Source organism: Pyxicephalus adspersus, chromosome 6, assembly GCF_032062135.1.
Source record: "Pyxicephalus adspersus chromosome 6, UCB_Pads_2.0, whole genome shotgun sequence".
Classification (NCBI taxonomy): domain Eukaryota; kingdom Metazoa; phylum Chordata; class Amphibia; order Anura; family Pyxicephalidae; genus Pyxicephalus; species Pyxicephalus adspersus.
The window spans coordinates 107,564,891-107,577,117 of record NC_092863.1 but is presented as its reverse complement, the minus strand read 5'-3'; the positions used below and the strand labels follow the sequence as shown (position 1 = coordinate 107,577,117).

Here is a 12,227-nt window from a genome sequence, read left to right as displayed (position 1 = left end):
TGATATATCTTAGAATTGCAGGTAATGGTCTCCTCGGGGGTGGGGCTAATTGTACATATTAAATATATTCAGAGATATAGGAGACGATACAGGGGACAATTTTCTATCCGATGATCCCGTGTTGTATGTCACCGATATATAATGCCTCGTCTTTATTTCCTCTGACAATGTTACAGCATCAAACAAAATAAAGAAATGAGTTGTCTGTCCTCTGCTCAGCAGATTGCAATGTCCCCAGGTTCTCTTTAGCGGTGCAGATTCCAATACCAATGCATATTTCAGCATGACCAGCAAATACACTGAGCCTGAAACAGATTTTAGAGTATATGCTGCAGCCAATTAGTCCGTGCCATTGGCTGCTTGGTAATTATAGCCTCTGAGCTCCAGTTGCCTGGTATAACATCTCGCATGGACTGACTCCTGTTGCTGACTCTTCCTATTCCTAATAATGTTTGCTACCTGGACCAACTTTTGTCTGTGCCCCTGACTCTGCTGTAAGCCGTGTACCGGGGGCTTTCTAGGATACAGCGAAGTCACAAACAGGAAAATCAGCACTGACACCTGTTTATATAAAACAGAATGTACTTTACTGCGTACTATCACAATAAACAAAATTCCCAAACAATAACACAAAGAAAATACATTACATACACTCGTCCCACAGGACAGCACAGCGCCCTATTTCAAAATTAGTTCTTATGAGCTGCCACACACATAGACCCTAAGTTACTAACTATTGCAGGTCTAATCTCAGTCTCCGGTGTTTCAGGCGCCAATCCTGTAATGCGGTGCGTGCTGTAATTGCTTATGATTCACTTGGGTCATCAGGACTTCAGCTTATTCACTAAGCTAAGTGGAGAATCTCTTTTGGAGATATCTCACTTTTCTAAGCCAACAGGCTTGGTAAATCATCTTCTAAGAGGAGCATTGTTGTGATTACTGGGGTCTTATCAATTGCTCCCCATTGTGCACAGATAATATAACAGACATTTTGGTCAGAGTGTTAGCTCTCAGATGATAAGAGTTGTCCTAAGTTCTGAGAACGTCTAGGTGAAAGATGAGGAATACGGACATTCATGTTATGAGCAAGCAAAGGTTTCATCCACCGACAGGGATGACAAAATGTAAACTGAATGACCACAAATTCTGCATACAGCATACTGCTGACTTCATGTGAAAGTGTTAGATCTCCAGAACTATTTGTCCATAAAAATATAGAAATGAAGGTTTGGGACCCTGCTCACTAAAAGAATTGGGCACTGATATCACCTGCCATGGCAGGGAGCATACCAGCAGATCTGTGCTCAGTGCATGGACACTAGGGAATTCCAGCTTCAATATCTATCCCTGTCTGGCACATACGCCTGTGTTACCAAACCCAAGAAAGCAGCAGAAGCAGAAAAGGAAAAAAAGTCTGCCAGGATGAAGAAAGGTAGAGCAAGTAATATGTAACATAGAAAATATCTGTTCATTTATCCAGGCCAGGCTTTCTCAACATATTTTCACAAGTTTTGAGGAACCCCAGCTTTGATTTCTGTATCCCCAGCTCACAGTATATTAGTGTGGTGATTAGTAGAAGAATGTCTCTTACATTGCTAACCAGTTGGAAGAATGTCACCCTTACAGATAGCCAAAAAGATCATTGGAGTTACTTACACTGACCTGAGAGGGACAACTTGCTTATGGCTCAAGAAACCCTCAGCAACCTCCAGAGAGACCTTGGTTGGGAATCATTGATCTAGGTCATGGTATATCTCAAAATATTTAGTCACATCCAAGCAACTTCTAATTTCAGTTCCAATAAGAGCCAAGACAATACCCCTGTACCCCAGTTCCAAGGACTCTTTTCTGCTGCTGCCTATTAGGGAGACTGGGGAGGTAAAATAAATAAATATAAATTAAAACTCAACCTTAACCTATTGGGTTTGGATCCATAATTCACTAAACGATGGCTAGCAGCGGGATGGAGGGCACTAGCAGCACCACTACCAAGCACATTACTATCAGTGGTGGTAGATAGAAAGTGATCCCGGTAATACATGTTTTCACAAGGTAGAAAAATACAAATTACTCCAAGCCAAGCCTTGCCCCTTGTGAAATGGCCGGCCCTTTTCAGTCACTGCAGGGAGATGATGAAAGTTAATGTGATACATTACTCTGGAGTCAGGCTTACAGAACGGACTATTTAATGAAAAAGCACAAAGGTAATAAGTTTAGTGATTGCAGCTCAATTTCAGAGAAGGTTTTCTCTAAAAATGGTTTCTGCCATCTGCCACCATCGCAGAAGAAATGACATTTATTAAAATGAACCAATCCAGTAGCTGCACCACTATCAATCACCCTTTGATGAAGGAATGAAAACCTCAAAGCAAGAAAATAGAAATTCTATGTTTTGTTACTGAAACTAAAGTCCTCGTTGAAGAATGTTTTCTTAACTCCCAGTGGCAGCCCCACGTATTCTAGCTCCTGGATATGGATAGATGAGATGGGGAGAATGAAGAAAACTATCCCCAAAAGTCGGGATGTCAGTGAAACCTGTAGAAAAGCATCCTAAGTGTAAAAAGGTAAAATATTTTTAGGGAAACACATAAAAGCCGCATTTTTTTATACAACCCTTCTTACTACCTAGGATATATCACATGACTTACTGGTTGGTAGCTTGAGCTCTGGATGACCACAAATTACCGATGTTAGTCATGATGGCACTCTGTGGGATATCTGTAATGGTTCCTCATTATGTACCGTTATCTCAGTCTCTCCACAGCCGGACGTCACCACGCCCACATACGCCTCAGTTAACAACACCAAGAGGGGAAAAAAAAACAAGATAAAGGAAGGTAGAGTTTTCATATAACACGTGTATATAAAGCTTCTTTATTCATTCAGGCAATGGTTTGTCCAGTATTAATTGGTTACATCCAGCCGGACTTATTGAAATATTGAAAATGTTTTATATCTGGTCCAAACCACTAAATCCAGTTCTTTCACTCAATAAGTTCCAGGAAAATCCTCCATTTATTTCCACATAGATACAACAAACTCCTTATCCAATCACCATGGATGGGTGTTGCTTGTTCAAGAACATGATGGGAGGAGTGAAATTTGATGAACCTCCGGGTTCTAGTTGTATAATCTCATCCTCGGGGTCAGGAAGTCTGCACAGGTGTTAGACCTTTTATTTATATGACTGGAGAGAAGTTATATATTTTATGTGGAAGACAAAAGGATTTGAGGGTCATCACCCTATTGGGGGTGTTTGTTTCACTTACATAGTTGGCACTTTTATTTATTTTGCATATCCCTTTTTACCGAGAACATTTGGTCTCATGAATAAATTACCACATATGATGGTGCTGTAAATTTTCATTGTATGGATTATAATGTTTATTTTCCATGGTTTGGATGGCTGTGCTTGGAAGTCCATGATGTAGTTTATGGATTAAATTATTTCCCACATCAGACTCCACCCCTGAGGAGCTCACAGTCAGGACAGACCAGTCCAGTATCTGCTACAATTCCATCTATAGCTCAGGGATCTTTGTGTTATTTTAGTGAGAAAGTTTGTACACCATTAAGGATTTGCATGTCCCCCCATTTTTCTATTTATCACACATGGATAGCAGTATCAGGGGTGGAGGAGGTCAGTATAAGGCTGTGATCTCTTCTGTATGAAGGATTTATAGGCACAATGTTATCTCAGTCTCTCCACAGGAAGAAAACAAGACATTGTATGTTGTGATTGACAAACCCAACATGGCAACAAAGAAGAAGAACACAACTCCTACCAAGGCGCAACAAGGTAGAATTTTCATCATGGCCCAAATTATAAAGAGGACCTGTCATTTACACAGCTTATGGTTATTTTTATAAATTAAGTAAAACGGATAAAGATAAATGATAGCCAACATCTCAAAATGACCCCCAAACCTTTGTATTTTTGTTTGTGTCCCTTGGTCCTTTTTGGATTTTCCTTAGCCCTGTGGTATGCAGTTTCCATTCTTAGCCTCTTTAACAATATTAGAGGAATGGCAGAAGAACTCTGCCAATCTCTGTGACCAGAGAAACGACTCCTTCTTCCAGCGTCTCTATCACTACCTACCTAACAATATTTCCTATTGGCTGTCATCTGTGGCTTTAAAATCTATAAACTATGATGGAAATTAGAGAATTGCTTACAATAGCCCACTGTGATTTGACCTCATTCCTTTTCTTGGCCCCATATCCTTACCTGAGCATATTATGAAAAGACCTTATTATTTCCCATGATGACAATTACTTATAAAAGCATTTTATGGGTTGACCCCCAATCTTCCCATGACCCTAATTTCATGCAATAGCACATTGTTGGTGGACCCCCTTCATTCTCATTGCCTTATTTCCTCTCATAATCCTCATTACTTAATAGTAGCACATTGTGACTGGACTCCATTCTTTGTCTTTGCACCAATTTCTAATGATAGAACCTCTTTCATTTTCATGGTTCCAAATCTGTAGCACATTTGGCGGTGTAGCCCATTTCTTCCCATAACCCCAGTAGCAGCTCCACTTTCTGCTCTTGGGGTGATACCATCAGTATATCCAATGCCAACTAAATATTTTCTTTACACGCCTGAATTTTTTGATGATGAAAATTTTTTAAATGAGTTTAAACAACCCTAGGATCTGCTTTGTATACACAGCTACTTCCACAGATCCCCACAGGACCACCGGACAACAGAAGCTCTGACCAATAATGCCATCCACGGCTCACTTCCTGCTCTGAATCATGTTACTCCCTCAGAGCTGCCCCTTTACCCCAGAGGGCTAGAGTAATCCCACAGATGCGCTCCGTCTGTGTTATGTCACGGATATAATTTGTGACAGTTTATGCAAATATTGATGGGCTGAATTTGAAGTGTACAAAGAGAGATAACACAAAGACTTGACAGATTATACTAGTTAATAATAAATACAGATGGATAAAACAATGCAGTAACAGAGTTAAATATAACAAAAACACTTAGCTGCGGAAGTGAGTTGCATTCATCCAAGGAGTCTTCCAAATTAATGGCTTGGCAGATGATCAAAAAACATGTTGCATACAGTTACTTCTGGTCAAGACTAGTTATTAGGTATGGCAATGCGTTTTTAACTTCCCAAGAACTAAGACAATGGCCAGTGTTTAACCAGTACCGACCAATGATCAGTATTTTACATTATAGGGATTCCAGTTACAGGATATGCTGCATTCCTTTAGGATGACCTCATGTATAGTATACGTATATCAGATTATACTGGTAAAGCATTATTGTTGGTGAGACATAACTGATATTAAATAAATTGTGCTAACCCAACAGTCTGCTGGTGGAAGAGTGAACACCTCCTGAGCTGCCTTTGCTTTAGCACTCCGATGGCGGGTTTAGTTACCTGCTGATCACTTAACATTCTCTATATAGGAAAGTGACTGGCAACAGGAAGTTGTACTAAGCTCTGTTCCAGGTTCCTGTCTGCATTCCCTGATCCTGACCTTTGGTATACTGACCCCGGCTCTATATGACCGCTCCTCCCGACCTTTGGCTCGGTTTGACTACTCTTCTGTCTTTTCGCTTGTGATCCTAACCAGTCAGCAGTTACCTGCCCTTGTGTTGCCCTTATGGGGGCAACAAGCTGGGCATCACCTTCTAAAGTCCATCACCCATTGTCGGGGGTGTGCTGGTGAAGCTGGAGGCTGATGCCTTAGACTCTAAGCCCTGTATATGTCCCAGTCAAGCGGGCTGGCAACACGGAGGGTCCACCATCCCACCTGTAACAGCTACATTACCATTTCATATAATAAACCACTAAAAAACAGCAGAACAGAGGTTGTGAACTATACAGTCTTTAGACTCTTCTCTGTACATACTACAGTCTGCTTGGTAAATTAATCCCCAGAAGTCCAGAGGTGAACAGAAGATGAAAACAAAATGTAGAAAAGGTTATCACAGTTTCTAACTTGTTGGCATGATGTTATCTCTCGCCATCCCAGATGGCTTGGACATCATCCCCAAGTATTTACCATCAAGTTCAATCTGTGTATGAATTCTGTGCCCAAAATTACATGTCTGTACCTAAAGGGAGGCCTGTAGCAGGAATTTGCAAAGGACGGCATGACTAAGGTATTTTGGTAGCCCCCACCCTTCCCCCCTTTTTGGTTTTATCAGTCCTGCTGGAGGGTCATGCAGGGGACAAGGTATGGAGTCCACCAGCTTTTGTCACCTGTGACCAGGTATTCCAGCCCAGAATGATAGGATAACATTTCACAATTCTTCTGCATGGTGTGTTTTTACATTTGGTCTGGAACAAAGACGTTGCTCAATTACTGGTGTTTTGGGGTAGTTGTCTTGTTGAAACACCAATTTCAAGTATATTTCCTCTTCCTCTTTCTGGCTTCTTGCCTATAGCTTAGGGGCTTTGCAGAGGCTTCTTGATGATGGCTCGAGGGCTTTGCAGGGGTTTCTTGTTGATAGCTTGGGGGCTTTTCAAGGGCTTCCTGCTGATGGCTCGCGGGTTTTGTGGAGGCTTCTTGGCGATAGCTCAGGGGCTTTGGGGAGCTTCTGGTTAATAGCTTGGGGCTTTGCGGGTGCTTCTTCTCGATAGTTTGGGGGCTTTGCGAGGGCTGGTTGCTGATGGCTTGGGCTCCTTGCGGAGGCTTCTTGTCGATAGCTTGAGGGCTTTGAACAAGCCATTTTACTCATATTTTGAGAGAGAAATCCACCATAACTGGAATGTACAACATTTGCTGCCTTCCTGCCCTAACCAAAGGCTGTAATCCACATAGAATGAATGATTTTTGAACAATTAATGATTTCATTACACAGAATTTGCAGCATTCTTTGCTATGGTTGTTGGGTATGTTGATTTTCTGTTGCTTAGTGAATAAGATTAGTGAAGTTGGACTGCTATTATTCTGAACACATCTTTATTTGTTTTAATATACAAGGATGTGGAATATTTCTGTGTTTAATTTTATCTAACGGACACTAGAGGGTAAATGGGGACAAGTCTCCCCATTCAAAACCTTTAGTGCTCTCTGATTGGTAAGGAAAGGAAAATCCTGATGACGCTTGAGCACACGGGGAACGCACACTGAGCTGATCAATGAATTTATTGATCAGCACAGCCCGCGGGACTTTTTTTTTCAACATTTTTTTTAAAGGAAAAGTTGATCTCGGTCAGTGAATTTTGGTAAGCGGGAACAGCCATGTTAAGGCAATTTCCTGCTGATCCCAGATCAGTTTACACCTATCTATCATGGCCTCGGTTTTCAACATGTTGGGAGCAGTGAATAACACACAAGCAGCTCAAGCATATAGTTATATCACTTCTTCTCAAATCTTTATTATCACATTGCAATTTATATACTCAGACAACAAGGTGGAAGACACTTAGTAGTTAGTCAGTAACAAGAAACCTAATTAACAACTTCGCTGAGCAAGATGTTTCAAGGTAAGAAGTCTCAAGGTAAGGATGGAGCAAATATTGGCCTACTGATAAGGAGGATATAACTAGTTATAGACACAATTTAATTATCTGCAAAATATAGCAAAAACACAAAAACAACCTAAATTCAAAACTCAGCAAAATTATATTCCTTACATTTCCCTTCCTTTTATCCTTGAACAAAGGATAACTACCTGACTTCATACCTTTGTTTCTTTACATGCAAATAAACAGCCCCAGGTTCTTCAGCACACATAACTCGAGGAAGATGAATGATTCTAGATTTGCATATTGACAATAACAGTTTCAGGGAGTCATAGGTTTGACAGTTATTACAAAAGTTATACGGGTTATGGAGTAAATATAAATCACTTTCAGTGTCATCAGTGTCATTATAGATATTGATAAAGACTCTAAGCAGTATGCTGCCTGGAGTGGAGACAGCAATCAAACAAGAAGTTAACATATCTTGAGTACTATGCATATCAGATAGGCAAAAACTACAACTATTATATATTTCTTTGACAAGACGTTCCCATATGTTACCCTGGAAATCAGTTCAGTCACTATACTCAAATCCTCGCTGGTGCATAGCCAGGGTAGAGCAATTCTTTAGGTAATGGCTTGCTTGGGGACAAACGAAGGGCCCATCTTGAGGGTGATAGTGGCTAATAGTTGTGACCCATACAAGGCAGAAAATGACCATCAGGGCTCCAAAACTGAAGCATCCGGGCTGGTACTTGTGGATCAAGAAGCATCATCCTGTTGCTGGATCGTGGTACTTTTTTCACTCTTGAAGCGTGTATCCAGGTGGGTCCTTCACTGGTCAGCACAGTTTTTCTATGGTGGCCGGGGGTCCAAAGGGCGGATCCAAGGATTTGTGCTTGTGCAGAGCTTTAACCAATATTACGTCTCCAGGCTTGAATGGGTGCGTCGGCTGATCTGTAGGGAGAGGAAAAGAAAGAGAGATATCTCCGTAGTTGCTGTTCAATTTTCATTAAGTTTAGCTACACATTGGTCTTGGATTTGTTGGACATCCCCTGGGTATTAAAATTAAAGGGTCTTTAGCCCAGGGGGTAGGAAAAGGTCTTCCCATTAAAATTTTAAAAGGTGACAGCCTATTAACCGGGTTGTGTGTCATTCTTATTTCTGCTAGTATGGCTGGTAGGTATTGGTCCCACTTATGGAATGTCCCTCCAGTTGCTTTTCTAAGTTTGTCTTTCATGTCCTATTCATCCTTTCTACTACTCCAGCACTCTGGGGGTGATATGGGATGTGGACCTTCCATTCTATGTTCATCATTTTTTAAATCTCCTGTGTGACTTGGAAGTGAATGGAGTGCCATTGTCCGAGCTTATTCTCAATGGGCATCCAAATCTGGGGATGATCTCCTTGCATAGTATCTTAGCTATGTCCTTGCATTTTCTTTCCTGACTACAAAATCTTCTACCCATCTGCTGAATCTATCTGTGATCACTAATATTATCTGACATCCATTGGAAGCCTTTGGCATGTGTGTGAAGTCAATTTGTAACTCTTGTAATGGACCCTGTGGAGGTAACAAATGTTCATGTTGTCCTGAATTCTTTCCTTGCACATTATTTCTAGCACATGTTACACAGTGGGAAAGTATGGCTTGTAAATATCAGACGATTGTACACAGTTATTGTTAGTTCAGTAGGTAGCTGCAGTGCTTGCTGACGTCGTGTTCCCAGGACCGCTTACCAAAACGCAGCTTAGGTCACGTTACTGCTTGCCTGAGGCAGTGAGGACTGACCCAACCTCACCTTGGCAACCAGATTAGCACACAAACTTATCTTATATACAATATTTCCTAAGCTTCTATATCATGCAACAAAATTCTTATACTCTGTACATTAAAACAGAGGCCACAAGTGCGCACATATTCAATAAAATATTTCCCAAATCTTCCTATTTAAGGACCCAGTCCTTCTATGAGGGAGCCTACACTGCCACAGTGCTTAGGTTCATAAGATATCTAAAGGGACACAGGGGAGGGCAGAGGAAGAAAAGGAAATTTCTACTTACCCGATCCTGGTCCTTTTAATGTAGGTAGATATCCCACTTCTGACACCAAACTGTTAAGGCAATCTCCTATTGATCCCAGATCAGGTTCCCTTTTTATTGTGGCCTCTGTTTTCAATGCGTTGGGAGCAGTGAATAACACACAAGCAGCTTAAGCATGTAGTTATATCACTTCTTCTCAAATATTTATTATCACATCACAGTTTATATAGTCAGACAACAAGGTGGAAGACACTTAAGTTGCATACACACGTGCAATTCCTGTTGTTGGAAAGGATCTTTCACAATCCTTTCCAACGATAAGAACCGCAAGATGAATGAACGATTGCTGTACATACAGCACCGTTCTGCTCTATGGTGAGGGGAGGGGGAGAGTGACGGAGTGACACCCTGCTGCGCGATCTCCCCTTCCCTTGCATTAGGATCGCTCATCGTTCATCATCCGTGGATCCTCCACGACGGATCCATGGACGAAGAACGACCTGGTCTGTACACACGCCAGATTCTCGCCCCATATCTGGCCAATGCCAATTATCAGGCGAGAAAAATTTGACGTGTGTACGCAGCTTTAGTAGTTAGTCAATAACAAGAAACAAAATTAACAACTTGTTTCAAAGTAAGGATGGAGCAAATATTGACCTACTGATAAGGAGGATATAACTAGTTATAGACACAACTCAATTATCTGCAAAATATAGCAAAAATACAAAAACAACTTAAATTTAAAACTCAGCAGAATTATATTCCTTACAGGCCAAATTCGAGTTTAAGAATCTTACTCGCTCATCCCTACTTTTTATCTAGAAAATCATTGCCTCCTCAACATGTTCATTTCATATATATTAATATTGTAGTCAGACAATTCTGAGCAGTTTACATAAAATAGTGATAGTGAACTAAAATAACAATATTCAGGATTATAAACATAAAACAGACAACATTTAAATGTCAGGTAAAAAGTTGTGTTCCTCAGGGGAGTGGGCTAATCATAGGGGGCGGTACCCTTCACTTCTGTCATTGTTTAGTATAGTAAGGATTAGGGCGCTGGAAGCTGCAATCCCTAGAAGAGCCAGTAGTCAATGCTTTCCCTTCACTTTCCAATATTGTACAACAAATCAATTCATACTGGTTGAGGCTAAAATTACAGCCAATTACTGCAGATGGAGGGGAGTTAATAAAGGTCCCGGGCTACAAGTAGCTTTCAGTAGGTGGCAAGAAGCTGTCAAAAGAGCTTTACTTTCGGAGGGGGGTTTACCTAGTATGGTGCCTAGAAGTAATAGACAATTTTGAATTTAATAAAGAAAAAACCTCTTGTGGGAAGCTACGGAAGATAGAAGAATGGTTGCTGATCTTCTTTCTAATGACTGTGAAGCAGAAGGGATTTGGTGCCAAGTTGTTTATTGTATGGTGTTCATATAATCATCACAGTCTGTGTGGACCCAGCCTTATTCTCTGTGCTGTACATTACATTTACCAGAAGACAAGAAATAAACTCGGTTTATTGTACGATGCAATCATTAGAAGTGGTGGAATGACCGGCAGGAGGCTGCACTCCCTGCACATTGTTACTGAATACTTTTACAATTGTTGGAATTTCTCTTTATGATGAACTTTTGTCCCAGGAGGAGCAAAGAGAGATAACTGCACCACTGGTAGATGTCCGGATCTTTGGATCTCCATCAATGATAAGTGTTATTTCCTCTCGGACACACAGAAATCCCAATCAGACTCCACCAAAGATTGCACAGATCGCAGCTCCACACTGGCCCAAGTGACGGAGGACTCCCTAAAGGACAGTGACCAGGTGACCAGGTGTGGCATTGGAGGGAACAGATGGAGGTACACAGGAGACATAAAGGGATATTTTAGGATCCCAGAAGCCCTAATGCGGGTGTGCACCACTGGATTATGCAAGATGCAATGAGTGGACACAGTTTGTTGATGTCTGTATGTATGATAGCTTGGAGGGTTATGATGGAAAATCCGAATGAACTAATGATATGACCCAACAGCAGTGGCCATGCTCAGTCACAGGACATGGCGCTCTAAATGCCCATCCCCCAGTCACCCCATTTATAGGATTACATCTGGAATTATCCATGGTGAGGATGCTGGGGAAGAGGGGTGAATAGTGAGGGCAGAACTCTTCCCTGTAATATGGCATTTATTGTGAAAAATACAAAAAAAGAAATCTTAAAGTGGGAATCAGAGGAAAATAAAGGGAATACCGGGAATAATCTGTTGTGTATTATGTTATCCAGAGACTGGTGACCATCACAGGGAAGGAATTCTGGATGGGATTATCCCAGTATTACAACAATGATAGAGTGTGGATAGGAAGATGGAGAGATGGCAGCACACAGTGAGTATCATGGGAGATTGTTCACACAGTAAACACACAGAACCCTATAGCAGAGGTATTGTTGTATGATGCGTCCTCCTCCACCATAAACTATGTGATGTCATTACTTGTTACCAGCCAGAGGGCAAATCCCTGACACCGACACTCCTATAGCAGTTTACACATTGTAACACTTTTGTGGCTAACAAAACAGATTTTTTGCATGTTTCCTATGGCATCTCTCCTCTGGCACGCCTGCCCTGGCAACTCTCTTATAGCTTCATTCCTATGACTCTCATCTCTGTCATCTCTCCTATAGCGGCTCTCTTTTCTGGAGCCTATTTATGGCAGATCTCTTACCCCAGCTCTCCTCTGCCATCTC

General features: G+C 41.3%; 1 protein-coding gene and 1 long non-coding RNA gene across 4 annotated transcripts in view; both read left to right on the top strand.

Annotated features, from left to right (window-relative positions):
- The window catches only part of LOC140332641 (uncharacterized), a 34,741-nt gene extending 22,981 nt beyond the window's left edge, over positions 1-11,760 (top strand). For 2 of the 3 annotated variants that reach the window (XM_072413834.1, XM_072413835.1), the window contains exon 9: positions 11,127-11,760. In XM_072413834.1, the coding sequence (XP_072269935.1) occupies positions 11,127-11,428 (302 nt within the window). In that variant the 3' untranslated portion in view covers positions 11,429-11,760. The remainder of the gene's footprint in view (positions 1-11,126) is intronic. The other variant, XM_072413836.1, reaches the window with a different exon arrangement.
- LOC140332640 (uncharacterized) lies at positions 1,356-3,835 on the top strand. The gene is made up of 3 exons (XR_011921218.1): positions 1,356-1,432; positions 2,754-2,837; positions 3,701-3,835. It is a non-coding gene; the product is annotated as an uncharacterized lncRNA (long non-coding RNA).
- Positions 11,761-12,227: the final 467 nt, after the last annotated feature.